Source organism: Ipomoea nil, unplaced genomic scaffold, assembly GCF_001879475.1.
Source record: "Ipomoea nil cultivar Tokyo-kokei standard unplaced genomic scaffold, Asagao_1.1 scaffold1617, whole genome shotgun sequence".
NCBI classification, from domain to species: domain Eukaryota; kingdom Viridiplantae; phylum Streptophyta; class Magnoliopsida; order Solanales; family Convolvulaceae; genus Ipomoea; species Ipomoea nil.
The window spans coordinates 997065-1019020 of record NW_017618045.1 but is presented as its reverse complement, the minus strand read 5'-3'; the positions used below and the strand labels follow the sequence as shown (position 1 = coordinate 1019020).

Here is a 21956-nt window from a genome sequence, read left to right as displayed (position 1 = left end):
AAAGTCGGGATAAAATTATAATTTTACAAGATTTCTCCTTCCTCTCCATTTAGCAGCGCTAAACCATGCAGCAATACACTCCAATCAGATTTCGATCGTCAAAAAATCGTTGAAAATCAAATTCATGGGTTATCCGATGCATAACCACTACTTCGATACTGACAGGTTTAGAACCCAACCGGAGCTTATTGCTACATGGTTTGGCGCTGCTAAATGAGGAGGAAGGAGAAAACTTGTAAAATTACAACTTTATTTCCACTTTTGACAGTCAACAAACAGTCAAATTGACAAAGGACTAAATTGGGTAAAAATTGTATAGTTGAGGACTTAATTGGGTAAGAATGATAGTCGAGGACCAAATTAGTAATTACGACATAGTCGAGGGACTATTTTGGGTATTAACTCTTGTTAATTTAATAACGGGAAAATGGTGAAATAGGTCATCGAACTTTAGCTTAAAAGTCAATTAGGTCCCTAAACTTTTTGAAGGTGCAATTACATCTATCAACAATTCATTTAGGTGCAATGAAGCCTAAAAACAAGTTAATGACATGCTATCACAGGTCATTAGAGTTCAGGCCACCTTCCGGCGAATTTTCCGGCAAAAAAAAAAGTGACCAGCAACCGCTCAGATTTGTCGAAAATTTCGCCGGTCACTTTTTTATTTTGCCAGAAAATTCGCCAGAAGATGGCCTGAACCCTAATGACCTGTGATAGCAGGTCATTAATTTATTTTTAGATTTCATTGCACTTAAATGAATTGTTGAGGGGTGTAATTGCACCTTTTAAAAGTTTAAGGGCCTAATTGACTTTTAAGCTAAAGTTTGAGGGTCTATTTGACATTTTTTCCATTTAATAACTACAAAATTACACTTTTAACTAAAGTAATTTATCGGTGTTTTTAATTTGAACTGGTGGCAATTATGTATGAATAATTTAAACTAGTAAGTTAATTCAGTATAGATCTGGCAAAAGGTTCCCTCAACCAAAATAAATAACTTAAAAAAAGTGATAGTATAAGAAATAACACCATTGTACCCTTACTATAGAGCTCAAACCTTAGAGCAACCTCATTTTTTTTTTTTGCACGTACAACTAAGAAAGAGAAAGGAGAGGGAAGAGGGAAAATAAAAATAAAAACAAAATCTGACGATACTTTTTTTTTTTTCTTTTAAAAAAAGTATACATGAACGTGTCTGGATAGGCGCGGATGTGCACCAAATGTGTGTTTTGCGCGTATTTTTGAAACTTACAAAGAACTTGTATTTGTAGTAGAAAAATCATATTTCCCATTAACATAAAAATCCAAGTCAAGTTTTTAAATCTGAAAAAAAAAATCCCAAAAAACTACAAATATAGTTGCCCTTAGTTTCTCGGCTTTTGGGATAAAAGGATAGAGTTGTTATACCATAAACCAAAATCCACCTTGCAAAGTAAATTCGGATCTAAAATATACAATTTATATATTGAATGTTTACAATTTAAATATTTAATGTTTACAATTTACATACTAAATGTTCACAATTTATCTTTTTACAAAATTGTGAATATTGAATATGTAAATTGTGTAATTTGAACCTGAATTCGCTCCCGAGGTCAACTTGGATTCACAGAATAATTTGCCAAAAGGATAAATCTCCTCTCCCAGTGGTCAAAGTTCAAACCAAGTTGATGGGCTTTCACCTTATTGGTTTGTCGCGACTCGTTTGAAATAATTGAAATAGATAAAATAGGGTCCAAAATTCCGGCCCAATATGGGCCCATGTCAGTATTGAACACCCTTTTGCCAACTCGATAATGTTTCTTAGTTTCCTACCGCATCAGCACATTATTTCTGGTACGCGTTATGTTGTGCATATGTATGCACCATGCATGGTGTATACGAATGTAAAAATGATGTTGTTTTGACATCTAACTTAAAAAAAAAAAAATCAGAATTGCATAACTACACATCCATAATTTTACTACACTTTCAGAATTGCATAACTACACTCCTAGAATTGCATAATTAAAAAATTCAAAATGAATTAACTAAAAATGAATAACATAATGTTGTTGCTGGGAATCGGTTTTGTTTTGTTTTTTTTTTTTTTAAGTAGGGCGCGCATTTTTTGCAAAACGACGTCGTTTTTGCATCTTATGCACCATGCAGGGTGCATACGGATGCACAACATAATTTGCCTACGTTGATTGGTTGTGGAGACTAGAGATTAGAGACTAAGACTATTTGTGCTCATGACATGTATGTACTGATTCTTTCATACGGGAGGTTATAAGATCAAGCCTCAGAATACAATTATCTTAAAATTTATAAGAAGGAATTGGTCTCTTGTGAAATTATTTCATGAATATTAATTTGTAAGATAGGTTGAATCTAATCCAAAATGATTCATAACAGAATTACAGATATAATCAATACTTGTAAGCCTTGTATATAATATTTTATACTCCGTATCATCAATGTAGTATTTTATAGCAAAATTGTAATAGACAATTTGCAAGAAAAAAAGTAATAACATAAGTACATACATAATCGTAGATACCATCAATCTTTATATAATACTTTATAAATGTAATACTGATTAAAAAAAAAATTGGTTGTTACTTATAAATGAAAGTGTAAAAGAAAAATTAGTACTTTTAAATTAAAATTTAATACTCCGTATTAGAAATTGAAAAGTTATTTACAATGAAAATTGTAATACTTATGAGAGAAAGTGTAATACTTATTAAAAAAAACTATAACTTTCTCATGAAAACTCGTAGGTTCTTTTTAGATCCCAACATTACTAATTCAAAAATCAACAAATATTAATGACAAGTTTAAACCTTTTCTCTTTTAGGTGATAATAGAGTTAGTATGAAGCATAAGCACAGAACACCCTTTTACTGGTTAGAACTTAGAAGTCCATATCATAAGTGTCCAATAATGTCCAAATTTCATTAAATATCAATGTCGTATTAAACAACCTTTTTAAGGTAAAAGTAAGGACGAAATTTGTAAATACATATACACACACCCATACAAATAATAATTAATAATTTTTGTAATGTAAGAAAACTCAACCATGCATTTTAATTCAATGATCTTCTCCAAAAATAATAATAATAATAATAATAATAATAATAATAATAATAACTCACACATGATTTTCCTAGTGTGATTTACTTGTGCAGTTTGCGAGTTATTACATAAGAACAGAGTTTACTCAGTGCATACTCTTGGATAATGACTACAATTTTTTCTTGTCACACAAAAATGTTACAAAAATGTCCATTTTATTTCCCTTTTATGTAAAAAAGACATAGTAAAAGGTATTGTACAACTTCCTTTATAATGTAACACTACTGAAAATTATGAAATTTCTGACCACCTGAAAATGATCTTAAATCAAGTCGAAAGCCTTGTTCCGACCACTTTTGGTATCCGGAAAAACCTTTGTTGCTATTTCCGACCACTTTTTGGTATCAATTTGATTCAAGATCACTTTCAGGTGGTCGGAAATTCTATAATTTCCAGTAGTGTAAATATGTAATTAATAACTTATTCTGAATTTAAATAATTTAAACAAATAATAGTTACATCCATTCTATAGATATTTTGAAAAATTCTACCATGTTGAAAATGTGTCTTGTCTAAAATTATAAAAAAGAATAATAAATAATAATAGTGACAATTTTTTAAATAGAATTTTAGTTATTTACATAAAAATAATGCATGTCTTTAATTTCTTATTTCTTATTTTATTAAATTAATAAAATATAATAAAAGTTAATGATAGTAAGGGTACAACAGGAATAAAATGTATTGGTGCTTAAATATGGTGTTAACTTGATATTCATGAATTTTACACTATAATATTACCAATATGGTGTTAACTTGATATCCAGGTATTAATTATATAATTTCACACTTATTTTTTATTTATTGAATTTTTTTTTTTCTTGTATTGCGTATGTTTAAAACTAATATAATAATAAATATGGTGTTTTTTCAGAAATCCAGTCAAGTTGGAATGTAGGGATTCTCAAGGCCAGAGATTTTGTCTTTTATGAATAAGATACGCCGATACTGTATTTTTTATTGTTATAAAATTATAGAGATATATATTTATAGCAAGCAAAAAAAAAAAACAAACAAAAAAACTTAGAGGGGTACCACTTGAACAAGAAACAGCTGTAATGTGTGAACAGTGGGAGGATGCAACTCTTTAGGGCATTTTGGTGATCGAATCCAAGAGTTACTACAAATATCTAAATTCCTCTATAAAAAAAGGGAGAAACCAAGCCTCAACACTGCATATCAGAAGCCCTTAGACAGATCAAAGCTGCAGCTTATACTACTCAGCTCACTCATGGCCTTGCGTCTCACCATCTTCCTACCTCTCATCTTCTTCCTTCTCTGTCTGGTTGCTTATGAGGTATGATCAACTCATTCATATATATATATATATATATATATATATATATATATACGGGTTCAATGTTCAAATGTAGATAGTGCTTCCCGGGCGGCCAGTGCGAACTCACCTATCAGGCATAAATGCACCACACAGTGTTCGGAAATGCACCACAAAACGCATCACACACACAAAAAATGCACCACACCTCACCACACATAATGGTGTATTTTCGAATATTTTTTGGTGCATCTATGTATGCTTAATGGTGAGTGATCGCAAGGCTGCACAAGAAGCACTGTCCATACGAGAACTTTACCCTATATATATTATGTGTGTGTTTGTTTTCGTGTGATGTGTATTTATAATGCTTGCATAATACGTGTGTATATATAGAGAGATGAGATCATATACAAATTATGCTTTCCTGTTCGCACAAATTTACACTTTAGAATTTTGTTGTAATTCACATTTATAGTTTTTAAAATTCAATTGTTTATTCCAATTGTACGCTTTTAAAGTTTCTCGCTAAAAGTGGACAACAAAATTCAAATAAATAAATTTTAAAAAAAAATCTAGAGATAACTCAAAAAGTGCAAATTTGCAAGTTTACACAAGAAACATAATCAGCCTTTGATATATATATATATATATATATATATATATATATATATATATATATATATATATATATATGATAAATTCTACCTTTTATCATTCAAATATTGTAACATTTTTACTTTTACTTGTTAACCATTAGTTTAACTATTTTTTTCTATTTTTCAATTTTTTTTAGAATTATTAAATTTAGTAAAAAAAATATTGAAATATTATTACTTTTATCATATCTTACTAGCTTTCTCATAGAAATATTTAAGACATTTTAGACTAAATTTGATAAATGTAAAATATTTGAAAGATTAAAAGTGAAAATATTACTATAGATACTAATGAAAGGGGATGTTAATTCACATGTGCACAAAATTCATTGTGCATCCTAAGTATAAATGAGTTAATTTTAGATTTAGTCATTTGATTATCACTTAATTTTGATTTTAGTCATTGATTTTTAAAGTTATCAAATTTAATTATTAAATATTAAATCATTTATAATTGTAATATGTCATTAATTTTTCTCTTTGTGAATCGTTAATATTAAGGACAAAATTGAAAAGTTATAACTATTGCACCAATTGTTTGTCCGTCATTAGTTTTTCTTTGTGTGAATCGTTAATGTGAGGGTAAAATTGAAAAGCCATAATTATTGCACCAATTGTTTGTCCGCCATTAGTTTTTCTTTGTGTGAATTGTTAATATTGAGGGTAAAATTGAAAAGCCATAACTATTGCACCAAATTGTTTGTCCGCCATTAGTTTTTCTTTGTGTGAATTGTTAATATTGAGGGTAAAATTGAAAAGCCATAACTATTGCACCAAATTGTTTGTCCGCCATTAGGCACATCAGGTTGATGATACTCTTAGATATCTATTCAGGTTTTGATTTTGTTATGGTTGATGTTGATCACTTATTTATGCATAGTTCAGAAGTGATAACAATGGTCTTGTTTAAGACATAAGGAATAAGGTACTTTCGGATTTTACCTTATTATTATGGTTCGAATTCTTATTAACTATGATACATGGAAGGGAGCGGGACGCTATGTCAGGCCTGTAACCGCCATGATTTGGTTAATAAAGTTCGATAAGGTTATGACTTTTACATTTTCATATTAAGTATTGAAAATTGTAAAGTCGCGCATATATGAATCAAGTGGGAAATTGTTAGAAATAATTTATTCCTAACGTTGATTCATATAATTTGAGTACTATTGACTCTGTTACAATGTAGTATAAGAGTCAATATCGCCTCCATTGGAGATCAAACCAATGACTTCCCATTTGCGAGAATCACTTCATGTCACTAGACCACAAGGTCATTGGCAAATATACTCCTAGTATATTTTGAAACAAATTACATTGTTTGACAATATGCAGTAAAATTGTATTCAATAATGTTCATTAATATCAAAAACATTATTCATGCACACTCACAATAAATTCATTGTTTGGCAACCTTAGGCTCGCAATAATTGTACGCGGTCGGAATATGTTTTATGTTTACTCTCTTTTTTGTGGACATTTAATTTGAATAAAGTTACGCGCATGCAATGCAGGTTTCATCTGATCCCAAAATTGAAGGAACAGAGCATACAAGCCTCAGCCAGGCATTTCACGTGTGTTTCCACATTCTTGTTTTGTTCTTCGATTTTATTTTATGTTATTTGTTTGGATTAATATTGTTTTCTTTTCTTGGTTTATTCTTTAAATTTCCGGGTGAATTTTGTTGTTTTTTTGGACCACAAATGATAGTGACAAAATATAATTATGTACACTATATTTCAGGCTTTCACCAGAGATAATAGAAGACTCATGGAAGATATAGGTTTGTCTTTTTATGACTATTTATCCTAGAATATATGTATGTGTGTGTGAGAGAGAGAGAGATTTACAGTTAACAAGATCCTCATAGACATAATGAATCCTGATCAACAATATAAGATTGACATCTCTTATATCCAACTTTTTTTGACACTTCCATGATGACAAGTATTTATTAATGGATTGACGGTGCTATAACAATAAACATATAGTTTTAAATTGACGGTTCTCTTGTGAAAGTTGCAACCCCCATTTTTACATTTATTGTTTTGTCCCCCCTGCAAAAGAGGCTAATATTGAATTGAAAATGTGCATGCAGTGCTAAGGCTGTCAAGCTATCTGAATGAAGGGCAGTACCTGGAGGCAAATATAATGGCCCCAGCAGCAGCCCCAGCTCCAGTACACCCAGTTCCCTTGGACTGTGGAGGGTTATGTAGCCATAGATGCAGCCTTCACTCCAGGAAAAATGTGTGCTTGAGGGCTTGTGGGACTTGTTGTGCCAGGTGCAAGTGTGTTCCCCCTGGCACTTCTGGCAACAGGGAGATGTGTGGCAAGTGCTACACTGAGATGACCACCCATGGCAACAGGCCCAAGTGTCCTTAAACTATATTATACTTGTTGTCTCAGATCAATAGGAACACTAGCCCAATCATGGTGTGATTGAATTTGAGAAAGTTGTGTGTGTTGCTGTCTGTGTTAGAATGTTGCAGTGTTTGTACTTGAGATGTTCTGGTTTTAGAGGTGATGTATGTGTGGATTATGAGGTTGTGCTTTAAATTAACTACTATGCACTTATTCTAAGGTTTTTTTTACTCCAAAATGGATAAATGATGCCTGAAAGGAGTGGTCGAGTAGGTGGAACATGATTCTCGTGTCAACACCGTCTCGGTCAAGTTTGTCACGCAGTTTTCTTTCCTATGTGGTTTGCAGGCACGTAGTTTACTCAGTGCACACCCTTGAGTAGTGGTTACAAAGCAGTTTCCCTCGTCGCCCAAATAAGAAAAAAGGCAAATGACCATACTATGAGATGTTTTTTTGGGTATTCCCAAGGTTTCCATACTATGAGATGTTAATGCAAAAGAAATGGTTTTCTTGAACTTAAACGTAGTTTACTCAGTGTACACCCTTGAATAGTGGTTGCAGAACATTTTCTCTCGTCACCCAAAAAAAAAAAGGGCAAATGACCATACTATGAGATGTTAATGCAGGAGAAATGGTTTTGTTGAACCTAGTTAATGAATGCTCAAGCTATCATGAACTATCAGTCATTTACTCATTTACTGGTTTGCAAGAATGTGAACAAACTCTGCACTCAAGAGTTAAGACTTCCAAATAATACATTAATCTTACTTTAATCAAATATGACTCAGATCAGTGTATAGGGCAAAACTACTACACAGTAAACAGCCCTTCTTCATTAGAGACCAAAAAAAAAAAAAAAAAATAGAGCATGGTTTCAAGAAAATCCAAGACACAAAGAAATTGAACTAGAAACAGAGCCAAACAGATACAGATAGGATGAACACTTCAAACTACATTGAAATTTAATATGTATCTGCTCAGATGAAGCATTGCATTTCTTTATATTTGTCTAGCACATCTATCAGGTTTGCCACATCGACGAAAAATTCACAAATTATAGAAATTATTAGAGAGCATGATCAAAATTGTGTGTCATTGAGCATACACTGCCCTATAGCAGCTGGTGAATGTATCAAATATGCCGGATTGATCTGCAATTCTTCAACTAAATGTTACAACTGAATCACCTAACGCTAAAGAGAAAAATTTATCATCGTCTTCTACATCTTTTTATCTTTGATACAAGATGGATATAGCGCCCCTTATCCACCATCTGTCTTATTACTTGATGGGCTTCTGAAAGCTTTCCAGCATTCCGCAAGCAACTCACTAGAGTACTATACACATGAAAATTCGGATTACATCCCCTCGACTCCATTTCTTTCAACATAAGGCAAGCATCCTTGAATTTCCCTGTCATGCAAAGCCCGCGAATCATGGAGTTGTAGGTAAACGCATTTGGTAGCTGCCCCTTGCTTATCATCTCGGCAAAAAGCTCTTCAGCTTTATCGAAATTCCCAGCCACAACATAACCCGTTATCATCACGGTGTAACAGACAACATCGGGAAAGCAGCCTTGCTTTATCATCTCGTCGAAAAAGTATTTGCATGCATCCAAGTTGCCAGCTCGACTGAGCCCATCAATCAGAGTTGTAAAGTGGAGAGCGCTAGGATCACATCCGACTTCCTTCATGTGGTTCAAAAGATTAAGAGCTGCTAGTGGTTTGTCCCCTTTCCCAAGAATGTGAAGAAGGAGATTGAATGTATGAAAATCAGGTGAAAACCCGTTTCTTCCCATTTCATCAAGTAATCTGTGAAACTGATATAGTTTTCCCAGCCTGTACTTCGTACACAGGAGTACATTATAAGTTAAAACGTCTGGGGAATAACCTTCAACCAACATCTGCTGATATACCCATTCAATCAACTTGTAATTATTTACAGCCAAAAGAGTATGTAGAATTGCATTAAATGAATGCTTGAATGGCCTATAGTTAAACGTCTTTGTCTTAATAAACCTTTGCACTACTTTTCTAGCTAATCCCGCATCACCACAAGTACATATCAATATGTTGAAGGTACGAGCAGTTGTTGGGTAACCTTTCTCGATCATCTCATCTACTAGTGCCCACACGGCCTTGAATTCCCCTGCCTCAGAAAAAATTCTCATCATTAAATGGTATGAATTTGCAGTGTGCATATAGTTTTCCTGCTTACCAGACCATTCAAAGAACATGTACCCCATCTGGGCACAACTTTTCTTATCTGCATAATTTGCCGTTTTCAATATCCCTAAGAGAACTTCCCTCACTAGAAGGCCAGTAAGCCTAACATGCAAATCATCTAAAGCTGCTTTTGCATCAAACTGGGGATCACCTCTATGAAGAATTCCAAGAATCATCTGAGCCTCAGTTCTAAAATTGCCAACAAAATTTTTCCTTGTGGAAAAGTTTTGATGGGAATGGCCTTCAGAAAATCCATTAACACCCATGGAACCAGGTGACACATCTGAATTTAGCTTCTCCTCAAAACTGTGATCAAAATTCGGACTTTTCCAACTTTCATTCAAATGGTACTCTATGCTTCCAAGCCCATTAACTAAACTATCACCAATTGAAAAACTGCTAAAACAACAAAAGCCGTGGAGAACCCTTTGACCAAAAGAGGTGCAGAGTACATGAATTGATAGTTTGGGAAAATGGGGCATACCCTCTATCTCAGTACTCTCCAATTATATCCAAGACTCGCGGTTTCCGGCATAGAAATACTCATCAAACGGAAACCCCGAAAGAACAAGTAAGGATTCGAACAATGTAATGTATGCATTGAAAAAATACTCTATCTTTCTGGGTATTCGGATTCGATGAGATCCAAAGTGAAATGACTAGGGTTTTAGGGGTTTTTGGTTTTAATAAAGAGCAACGGATTACCTGGTGAAATCGGGCTTTGTATTGCGGGTCAATTTGTCGTCATTATCGAGTCATGAGATTCAGGTTCCTCAGTTCTGCTTAAAGATTGAAGATGGCGAGGCTGGGACATACATATCGCCATAGAGCAGAAAAGAAAAATTCTACTTTACCTCCAACTCTCTAAGTCCAAATTTCCAACCAATGTCCCTGGTCGTCCAATAAAATGACAAGGATGCCCCGGCCTTGATTTGTAATAATTAAAAGGGAAACCGGCATTTTTACTCCTATTGTGTCATAATGATAAACTAAGCTTGGGCTAAGATGACATGTAGTAACTGAGATCGAGTCTCAGTAGAGGCGGTGTTGACTCTTTATGTTTCAACAGGGTGAGAAAGTATACTACTACTTAATAAATAGACATAGATTTTGAAAAGTTTATATATGCAGTTTAACGCGCCCGACTAAGCGCTTCAGTGATGCTGCCCGATTGAGCGCTACAGTGATGCTCATGCGATTCAACATCACTGTCTCTTTTGTTTTGGTGGGGCCCACTTTTGGAGACAACACAACTTTCGTGCAACAACCTCAAACATTTTTATATCATTTCCGCTTCAGCCAAAATCTCCTTAAAAATCACACCAAAATCTTTATTGTGAATGCCCTAATGATAACAGTGATCATATTTAGTTCATGGATAGTTCACATAATGGCCGGTCTCAAGTATATGTTAAAAATCTAATGTTGATGTAAGGACAAATCTAAAATTTATTTGCTTCTCCCCAAAACACAAATCAAATAAATATATAATTGAATATGCAATTTGTTATGAGTATTTGTGCTACACAAAAATGTCAAAAGAAAATATTATAGTACTAGAAAGTGGGATTCTCTAGTATTGGAAAAGTAATTGCCGTGATTGCACGAGGTGCTCTATTGTCATTAATCAAAATGGTATCCAGGGATTCACCCACCTTCCACTACTTTCATCTCCATTTCCCAGATTCTCTTACCTTTACTGGGCGTTTGGTTGGAGGGGGGGGGGGGAATTATGTGGGAAAGAAATTGTAATTCCATAGGAGTTGAATTACTGGGAATAAAGTGGGAATTTAAATTCCAGTGTTTGGTTGACAGGAATAGAATTACTGGGAATTTCAATTCCAATGTTTGGTATACATGGGAATTGAAAGGGAATAAGTAGTATAAAGTCAAAAATGTCCATTATTATTGTTAGACATTAATTTTAGGTTAAAAAAGGAATGTGTAATTTTGACTCATCAGTATCTTTTTTTCCCAGGAATTAAAATCCTAGGGGGGACATGGGATTTTAATTTCATGAAAATGGAGGAATTGCAATTCCATGGAATTGCAATTCCCTCCAACCAAACTACGGAATTTAATGGCCTTTGGAATTAGGTGGGAATTAAGTAGGAAGAGAATTTAAAATCCCTCCAACCAAACACCCTGTTAAAATTTTCAATACAACTCCCAACTTCAATCCGAGTATCCAAAAACACCATTATTTCATCCTCATCCTTTTTCTTGTGTTGAACTACAATTGATAAATGTCTTGGACCTCTGGTGTAGCAAATGTTAAGAATGTTTGTAGTACTGCTCAAGAAAATTGTTTCTCTAGTGTTAAATATTGTGCATTTTGTTCTTGCGTGGATTCCCATGTTTAAATTATTGAAATGCATCCATATCGACTCCCTTGTCATGTTGAATTCGAGTATTCTGATGTTTTTTATTGTGGAATTAGAATCATAAGCCATGAAACAAAAATCATTAGAGAGTAGCAGAAATATTGAAGTAGACTGAAAACCAATTGTCGAGATCATTGTAGACAATGACAAGCCTCTAAATATATGACACGGAAAGAATCTTTGATGAGATGTGAAAATGACTTCAGTTGACTTCTTTTTTCAACAATGTCCGACTTCTCAGTCAAACCAAATTGAATCATTGCATTTGAATAGAATTTGTTGTAGTTAAAATTGTAACAATTTATTGCATATGAATGTAATATATATTATTTTCTTTCTCTATAACTTCATATTTGTCCTTACATTGACATTAAATTTTAATAGAGGTGAGGAATTAAAATGGCCACTATGCCAATTCAATTTTCAAGAAAATAATATTATAAATTATACATAAAAATTCAAACCGGTAATGCTAATTACTTAAAAATAACAAATAAATTACAATAATTTAGATTAAATTATTGTAATTAAACTTTACAAAAAATTTGAGACCAGAGCCAAGAAGAATGAAAAGGAAATGAGATGAGAGGAAAAAAAAAAAAATACAAATATTAGTAGAAGATGAAAGTTAAAAGTGCAGAAACCCAGATCTGAGAAAGTGGTCAAAGACTTGTGCATTATTCTCTTCATATTCTGATCTTGTCCTCCAAATATCTTGTTAGGCTGTAACCAAGAACCTGCAATATTCATCTTCACCAAATCTGAGGCTCTTATTTACATGGAAAAAATCCCATTCAGAAACAATCTCCAATCTTGTACTTCATGTGGCCCTGTAATTTATCTTCAGGATTTCTGAACAAAATATATGAGATAGGAAACATTAGTTAAAGTTTTCATCAGACCTTTTTGTGTAACAGGACATCAGGTATCAGCTAAGCTATCCACTTACAGATCAGAATTGAAGTGAATTAAGAGTGTCTAGCCTTCTTTTGAACATGAACTTCCAATATGGCCACACCTCTTCCTCTTCTTTGTGTTAGCCGGCCATTTCACTATGTTCACCAATATCTTCCACTTCTTCAACACTTTTCCATTAGCGATAGAACCATTCCGAGGTTCATTCGTGGCTCGACTTGCCTCATTAGCTTGCCTTTCGATTTCGAAAAACAATGCCATTAGTTCATCTTTGTTCAGAGGACAGGTTGTAGAACCGAAATCATTTGCAGTACTAGAACCGGCTCCATCATCTTCGTTTTCATCATACAACTCTTCAAACATTCCATTAATCAAACTTGTGGACCTGGATAGCAGCTTAGGAGGAAACTTTTGCACAAGTGATGTCAGCTCGTCGAAACACTCTACCTCCTCCTCCCAATGTTCATATGCAGATGCTAACAATTCCGGGGCATTAGCCTGTGGTTGAGAACCAAGAAGTGAGGGATATAGTAATAATGAAGCGATCGAACACAAAATTAAACTCGCTAACCTACCATCTCATCTTGTGAGAGATCATCAGTGGGTATATATTGTGATCCACGAATTAGTCCAAGAACCTGACCAAAAACGTTGAAAACCACCCCCCTGTCTCGATGGGAATCGGTATGACAGTATATCTTGTTGTTGATGCATCTTTTAGCATTGTTCAGTGTTTCTTCTAAACTACTTGGCTTCATACGAAGTGTCTGGACACGAAAATAGGCAAGAACATGAAGCTTTTGTATACGAAAGCCCAAAGGCCAGTATAATTTAATTGAAACATGTGCTCCATATCAACTAAAAGCATAAGCTGATAGTTGAATTGCACATTAATGGCTATATGCTCAACAAGTATGAACTCGAGGAAATTAAAGAGTAAACAAGATATATATACTTTTTTAAGAAGCATAGGATCTCTGAGGTGTAGAATCAGGAAATCTTCCACTGTGAAAACTCTTTTCTCTTGTAGACGGTGATACGTGTGTTTGCCAACGTGCACTAACCGCCACACATCATCAGATAGTGATGGCGTATCGTGCTTCAAGTTACCTGCACATGAAGTTTAGAGTTCGAGGATTCAATTTCACTAAACAAAAGTGATAGAATCTTCTACTTACGGAGGATGTGCTTATCCTTGACAAGAAAGGGGTGTGTGATTGCTTCTTGGATTCGAGTACCACGAGAAAGGTCTTCATGAGTAACATGTGCCCCGAGGCGGTACTGAGTGTTCTTCATATGACTCGAAGTGTGTCTGAATTTAACATTGTGCACATTGCCAACACCTTTGTCTAGTTTCACAAGAACACGTTCGGTAAGAAGAGAGTTTGGTCTCCTGGAATTCCTTCTTGTTTCCCTTTCTCTCACAATGCTGTCAATGAATTCTTGACCTGTCCAAGAATCATTTCCACCAGCACCAAAGTCGAACTTGAGCACAACAATTTCGACTTCTAGAGAGGCATTAGGTCCAGAGACCACAATATTTCCAGTGATATCATCAAACAAAGCCACCCGAAGAGGACAACCGCCTTCTCCTTTGATTTCCACTCCGGTATAAACTGGAGAAACGACCGCCTTTTCTATAAACTTCAGCTTCAAGGCTCTCGGGTTTGAAGCGAGGATCTCATCCTCCGGGTTCCTGAGAGGGGAGGGAGGTTCACCCTTTAAACCAAACACTTCTAAATGGATTAAGAATTGTAGAGTAAATTTCTCACCTCTGAACAACTGACAGCTTGCTTTCAAGTACCTCTTGTACCTAGGAAAACATGTTGAAGAGAAGGTATTTGAAGTAAATTTACACATAGTATAAAGAATCATTGCCATGATTATCTAATTGGACAGTTAAACATAGTATAAAGAATCATTGCCATAATTATCTAATTGGACAGTTAAAATAATCCATCTGTACTGTACAGCTTTTGGCATATTATGAGGACTAAGATACTTAGGACACAACAAGACAAGAATTTGTATTGCAGCTAGCATTTCTCTAAGATAAATTGAAGAGCAATAAAGTTCTTGATGGATCTCAGCGCTACACTATGCCCATCATGTGACAGCTATAAGTTAACCACTCTTAACCACAAAGTTTTTTTATCTATCTGGTTGTCATATCCTACTTAAAACTAATTGGCGACATTAACCACAAACTAATTGGTTTTGTTGTCTATCTGGTTGTCATATCCTACTTAACCACAAACTAATTGGTTGTCACTATGCCCATCATGTGACATTAACCATTTAACCACATCCCTCCATGATAAGTCACAGAGCCACGTTTTAAATCAAACAGGTACTGAACTCGGCCAACCCGGCTGGCGCCCAACAGTTCAACACCATATTGATTAAACATGACATGAATGCAAATTTCATTACCTCTCAATTAAGTCACAAAGATAGATGCTAATTAATATTTTCTAGAACCCAGCTAGCTATATATGACACAACAATTACTGAATATAATCAACCAGGATTCAGATTCAAGAAATTAAAGGTTTGGAATCTGACGGTCACAATTAATTGTGTGAACAAACAGAACATATCTTACCTGCATCCCAGAGAAGTTAAGTTAGATGTTTCCTAGATAGGTAATAAGGACTAAAAAAACATGTCTAATTCCTCGACAAATCTAAGAAGTAAAGCCCAAAAGGGGCCTTTTGATACTGACAGGAATAGGGTTATGTACATCGTGATGCCCTGCCGGTCCATGCTTTTTTTTTTTTTTTTTTTTTGGATTTCTTGTACATCAAAGGGGAATGAAAGAGGATTTGAATCCAAGCGAAATGGATGAACCCCAAAATTTAGCACCAAAAGGTGATGGCTGGTACCACTAGATTGGAAGCCTTTCTAGTTTCTACACACGCCAATATAATCCAATCTTTCAAGGGGAAGATGATTATATATAGGCTTCTAGGCCAGATCAAACTTTATATATATTTTGTTAAACTTCTTGTACAAAAACCAAAAGGTGATAGTACTAAGGGTGTGTTTGGTTGACAAGTTTAGCTCTATGGAATGAGTATCAAAGTGATTGGTATTATTTAGTTGATATGTTTTAAAACACTACTATGGATTTCAAATATCCACTGAATTGAAAAACTCATACCTATATAAAATAAGGGCGAGTATCATCCTCTTTCATTCTTTTATTCCTTCTCATCCCCTTTGATTAGTGTTTTTTTATTTTTTATTTTTATTTTTTGTTCATATTGGTGTTTTGGATGTCTTTATATTAGAATCAATTGTCTTGATTTTGTGTTCTTGTATTTTTAAAATCTTTAATCCCATTATTGAATCATACATAACCAAACATCATTATTGATAATCATTCCCATTTCACCCTACTACTGAACATGTAAAATATTTTCACTAAAACCCATTACGACCATTATATTACCAAATATTTAATACCCATTCTAATTCTAATTCTCGTGAGGAACCAAACACACCCTTAGGTTAATCCTACATATATGCTAGTTTACCACTAGGCTAAACCCCATAATTTAGCACCAAAAGGTTCACATGATGGTAACACAAGTCTTTCTGCACACCAATCCAATCTTTTAAAGTGTGGATGATTATAGGCTTATAGGCCAGAGCATTAATCACACTTTATATAGATCGTTAAGCTATTCTCAACCACATAGAGATGACAATTTGTTCCGTCTCCGATCCTCATCCCGACGAAGACGGGGATGGAGAAATTCTCGGAAACAGAGATGGAGAAATTTTTAGAGAACGCGAATAATTATACAATATATATATATATATATATATATATATATATATATATATATGGTTTAGTTTTTAAAATTAAAAATTACACTAATTTCAGATTTTTGACTAAGAGTTAATTGTAAAAATAGGGAATGGGGATGAGGACTATTTTCAATTTTCTGTCGCGATGGCGACGGGGAATGTACCCCCGCCCCATTGCCATCCATGATAAGTATCAACCAGGAAAAAAAAAACAGTAGAGTAATCTTGGAGCAGAAAATACAATCCAAGTGAAAATGATAAGCTCTCTTTCCATATGCAAATATGTAAGTGGTATATTAGACATAAAATCATGGATGCACATAAATATAGCTAGCTAGCTAGGATTAAAGGGAGGACATAAAAATTACTTACAATTGTACGAAACAAATCCTCAATCACGGGCTTCAATTCTTGGTCAAATGTCTCAGTGACTACTGCCTTTATCAGATCCCTCAATCTGCTATTACGCACATAAGTAAAGAAAAAAAAAACACGAATTTATTTACAAAAGAAATGCTGCAAACTTAACCAAGAAAGAAGGGATATGATGGAGTTCTGATCTGACTTCTGAGCAACCAAAAAAAAAAAAAAGATTAGCAATACCCACATCAATCATTGATTGAATCTCCACCTTAGCTTGCATGAGGATTTTAATTTGTATTTTTTTTTTTGTTGGGAATTAAATGAAAAAGACAAAGACTTTAAGAGTTGACTTACTGTGGCAGTACAGTATTGGATACCAGCTCAGCATCTGAACTACTAGCAACAATAATGCTGTGCAAAAATGCTTCAAGATTATTGGACATTTTGGTATTGAAAGAAATGGTTTGGGATTCAAACAACTAACGGTACAACTAACTGTTGTGATTTCATAGCAACGGTTTTGAGGGGGGTATATATAGAGAGAGGGAGAGAGAAAATAAGGAAGAGATCATCAGAAGGCAAGTGCCAAGGAAACATCTGGATCATCATGCGATGTTTCCTACGTATAGGAATAATAAAAAATAAAAATAAAATAAAAAAAAAAAAAAACAAAAAACAAAACAAAACCAGAAATCGGCAGTTGGTCACATCATGCGATCTTGTGATTTTTCTGAGTGCCTTACGTTGTGCAAATATTATATTTGTCGTAGTATGTTGATAGCAGCTTTAATTTGGGGTGTAGTATAAGTATATATGTTGGTCAATGGGCTCAGAAATGCATGCGAAGATATATACGCACTAATTTCCTGATTAACTCGTTATATACTAGTACAAGGAATCGTCCTGAGTTGGTCAATTCCTACTTTTTCACCTCAAAATATATGCTATTGCTATTCTTTCCATTCAACGCTCTCATGCTAGCTAGCTTGCCCTTTATTCCTTTTCTACCACCAAAAAATCATTCCATTAAAAGCAATTGGAATAAGGTTCAAATTGGCCACTGAACGTAACCTGAAAATGCAATTAGGCCACTGAACGAAAAAAAAAGTGCAATTAGACCACTGAACACTCCAAAAAGAGCAATTAGGCCACTGAACACTTCAAATGTATGTAATTTCACCGGATAGCAGGTTACCATCAATTTTAGCAGGTTACCGGCTTACGTGGCAGCTAAGTTGACATTTTTAATAATTTTTAAATAATTTTTAATAAATTTTAATAATTACCTTGAAAAAAAGTTGAAAAAAAATAAAAATAAAAATAAAAATAAACGGCAGCCACCCGTCGTTTTATTTTATTTTATTTTATTACTTTTTTTTAAAAAAAAAAAATTATTATTAAAATTATTTAAAAATTATTAAAAATGCCAACTCAACTGCCACGTAAGCAGGTAACCTGCTAAAATTGATGGTAACCTGCTATCAGGTGAAATTGCATACATTTGGAGTGTTCAGTGACCTAATTGCACTTTTTTTTTTCGTTCAGTGGCCTAATTGCATTTTCAGGTTACGTTCAGTGGCCAATTTGAACCTTATTCCAAAGCAATTTATATCCCAACATCATTCAAACTTAATAAAAATGGGGGCTGAATAACATGTCAAATTTAGGAGTATTAGCGAATAGAGCTTTCGGCAAACTACTCGTGTTCGTGTTCGGTAAGCATTCGTTATGTTCGTTTATTAAGGTAAATGAACATTAACAAACAAAATTTAAAGCTCGGTTAATAAACGAACAGAATCTGAACAGTTGTAAACTCATTTGCTAAGAGATCGTGAACAAGCTCGTTTGTGTTTGTTAATAATGTTCGCGAACAAGCTCATTTAGTGTTCGCGAACAAGCTCATTTAGTGTTCGCAAACAAGCTCGTTTAGTGTTCGCAAACAAGTTCGTTTAATAATGTTCGCGAACATGTTCACACACACATATATAAATTATACATGGGTAATAAGGTAATTTAATGGTCTCATACTCTTATTAGGGTTTACCATCTTCAGCAGTCATTCACTCATACTTCATTAATTTGTATTATGTTATCCTATAAGCTGGCACACATTTAATATGTAATATAATAATATATATCATTTAATGTAGTTTACTGAAGATGTAAAGACGATATCACTGGAATGAACTTGGAGTTAAGGTATTAAAATTTTGGGATGATGGATGCAGAATTTAAATATCGCATGCTTTATGTTTAAATGTTTTGGCTTGTAATATGAACAGACAAATTATGTGTCTAAGACTTGGATTTTTATTTTGATATTAGATGTTACGAGCGGACTTATCCATTTATTTAACTTATTTGTATTAATTTTGTAGTTATGTTGTTTGTTTGATTATTTTCGTGAACGTTGATTATTTATTGTTCACGAACAAATTGTGATCATGAACATGTGCATGTGTTTGTTTATTAAGTATTCACGAACGTTAACAAACATGTTCGCGAATGTGTACGTTAACGTTAACAAACACGTTCGTGAACGTGTTCGCGAACGCTAACGAACACTAATGAACGCTTAACAAACAAACACGAACAAAATTTTTAAAAATCTTAACGAACGAACACGAACACCCGAACACTCCAAATTTCTTAACAAACGAACACGAACAACCTCTGTTCGTTTATGTTCGGTTCGTAGCCCTAGTCAAATTAAATCAAGACAAAATATTATTTATGATAGAGACTAGTTTTACACGTGCAATTTTAATGCCCAACGTTCGTATTTAAATAAGTAATTCAAAGTATATGAATGCAAGATTATATAGGAAAAATTTATTATAGTTGGCATTAAAATTAATGTTTAATTTGCACTTTTCTAAAAAAAAAAAAATTTATCTAAATACTTATTGTAGTTTGTAAGGTATTAGATAGTAGATACTACTTTTGGTTGGAATTACTCTACGTTTTGTTAATTCGCTTTTGGATAGGTCTGTCATTATCTTCGTTTTCATTGCTTGTCCGCTTCTTTTTGGTCGGTAGTGCAGTGTCTCATGTGCAATTGGGTGACTGATGCTAGTTTGCGAAAAGAACAGGTTTGGTCTAATTAATTAGTTTTGTTACATTAAAAATAAATGCATGAAATCTCTAAGTTGATTCTCTTACACTAATACTTGTAAAATTGACCCCGTCATTTTTTAAGCAGCATTGATCATCCTAGATGGATGAATCAAATTAGTCCACATTTTTTATATGCTTTGTTCCCCTAAAAATTCTCTCTCTCTCTCTTCCCCCACCCCACCCCCGGAAATCCATCCTAACATGGCTTATAACAATGGGATCTCATGAATTGGAATCCCACTAATTTATTATTAAAGACTAATTTATCAAATGAAAAGTGTCATGGGAAAAGTAGGAGGGGTGTGTAGCATTACTCATATATATATATATATATATTATGGAACTCTAAGATGTAAGAACAATTTTGTTAGATAATAATATAATAATACTATAATATTTGTAAAGTAACTTGGAGGGTGTGGTTGGGTGGAAGGGACTCTTCCATCATTAATTGAAGGTTAAGAGTACGATTCTAAATAATCAAAAGAAGAAAAGACAAAATGATCAAAGCTCATTTTAAATTTTATATTGTAATTTTTAATACTTTCTATTAACATTTTCAATTCATAGTATATGTTCAACAATTATGTCAACTCTGAGATGTGGTTTGAATCTAAGACCTTCCTTATGGAATCAATGAGTAAATTAAGAATAAAAATAGCTAATGAAATATTTCGTTACTGAAGTTTACACGGACAAAAAGTAAATAATATAACAAAGGATAAAATAAAAAAATAAAAAAACATATTAAAATTAAAATAATATGAATCATTCATTTCAACTATAACAACATTTTATAGTTCCCGGACCTCTTATTAGATATAGTAAATGTAGATCAGATTAGTAGATTGTAATACTTACATGTAAAATTGTGATACTTTTTAGTGTAAAATTGATTGTTACTAATGATAAATATTGTACTCCGTAATACTTAGTTATACTTACACACACTCAGTTATCTATAACCTGATTCGTCTTACACACAAAGATTCATGAGACTATCTCACAATAAGGACACAAATTTTTGTCAAATTAAAATGCTTCAAGATTGAACATTTTGGTATTCAAAGAAAGGAATTAAATCTTGATTTGGGATTGAAACTGGGGTGTGTTTGGTTCGCACATGGGAATCGGAATAGGAATGAGTATCAAATACTTGGTAATAGTAATGATTTTGGTAAAAGTATTTAACATGTTTGGTAGTATGGTGGAATGAGAATGATTACTAATAGTAGTGCTTGAGAATGAACAAGGGAATGAAACTCTTATTTTATTTGGGTATAAGTTTTTCAATTGATGGGATATTCGAAACTCATAGTAGTGTTCTAAAAACCTATCAACCAAACAATAACAATCACTTTCATACCCATTTCTATGGACAAATTCCATCAACCAAACACACCCTGGGATTTTACAGTAACAGGTTTTGTTACCATTATATTTTCGAGAGTTTGAAGGGACATATATAGGGTGAGAGTGAGAGAGAGAGAGAAAGAAAAGGAAGAGACGGCAACTGCCGATCGAGGAAAGTTAACAGGTTTCCCGCTGGGGACGACGGCGTAATTGGCATGCCACGATGTTTCTAGGAAATTAAATACAAAACCACAAGTCGGTACTTGCTACTTGGTCACATCACGCGTTCATATACTATTTTCTGCTATCTAGAAGTATTTGTCTTAGATATCTTGCACATAATTATTTAATCTTATTATTTAA

At 33.6% G+C, this 21956-nt stretch overlaps 3 protein-coding genes across 3 annotated transcripts; 1 reads left to right on the top strand and 2 right to left on the bottom strand.

Annotated features, from left to right (window-relative positions):
- The first annotated feature begins 4161 nt into the window (after nt 1-4161).
- Nucleotides 4162-7650, top strand: LOC109191134 (gibberellin-regulated protein 13-like). Its single transcript, XM_019341711.1, has 4 exons — nt 4162-4421; nt 6574-6633; nt 6803-6842; nt 7158-7650. Exons 1-4 carry the CDS (start codon nt 4356-4358, stop codon nt 7439-7441), a joined length of 450 nt encoding a protein of 149 aa, XP_019197256.1. The 5' UTR covers nt 4162-4355; the 3' UTR covers nt 7442-7650.
- Nucleotides 7651-8381: 731 nt separating this feature from the next.
- LOC109191133 (pentatricopeptide repeat-containing protein At3g60050-like) lies at nt 8382-10531 on the bottom strand. Its single transcript, XM_019341710.1, has one exon. The coding sequence runs from the start codon at nt 10125-10127 to the stop codon at nt 8631-8633; it is 1497 nt and encodes a 498-aa protein (XP_019197255.1). The 5' UTR covers nt 10128-10531; the 3' UTR covers nt 8382-8630.
- Nucleotides 10532-12511: 1980 nt separating this feature from the next.
- LOC109191132 (calmodulin-binding protein 60 B-like) lies at nt 12512-21337 on the bottom strand. Its single transcript, XM_019341708.1, has 9 exons — nt 21316-21337; nt 17478-17589; nt 17133-17217; nt 14717-14757; nt 14123-14640; nt 13900-14054; nt 13520-13711; nt 12979-13442; nt 12512-12766 (listed from the first exon to the last, which is right to left on the bottom strand). Exons 2-8 carry the CDS (start codon nt 17564-17566, stop codon nt 13008-13010), a joined length of 1515 nt encoding a protein of 504 aa, XP_019197253.1. The 5' UTR covers nt 17567-17589; nt 21316-21337; the 3' UTR covers nt 12512-12766; nt 12979-13007.
- Nucleotides 21338-21956: the final 619 nt, after the last annotated feature.

Coding starts and splice junctions, on each gene's coding strand:
- LOC109191134 (XM_019341711.1), top strand. CDS start 4,356: ATGGCCTTGCGTCTCACCATCTTCCTACCTCTCATCTTCTTCCTTCTC. Junction 4,422..6,573: donor TCTGTCTGGTTGCTTATGAG/GTATGATCAACT, acceptor CATGCAATGCAG/GTTTCATCTGATCCCAAAAT. Junction 6,843..7,157: donor AAGACTCATGGAAGATATAG/GTTTGTCTTTTT, acceptor ATGTGCATGCAG/TGCTAAGGCTGTCAAGCTAT.
- LOC109191133 (XM_019341710.1), bottom strand. CDS start 10,127: ATGCCCCATTTTCCCAAACTATCAATTCATGTACTCTGCACCTCTTTT.
- LOC109191132 (XM_019341708.1), bottom strand. CDS start 17,566: ATGTCCAATAATCTTGAAGCATTTTTGCACAGCATTATTGTTGCTAGT. Junction 17,218..17,477: donor TCCAATACTGTACTGCCACA/GTAAGTCAACTC, acceptor GCGTAATAGCAG/ATTGAGGGATCTGATAAAGG. Junction 13,443..13,519: donor ATCTCTCACAAGATGAGATG/GTAGGTTAGCGA, acceptor TCTCAACCACAG/GCTAATGCCCCGGAATTGTT.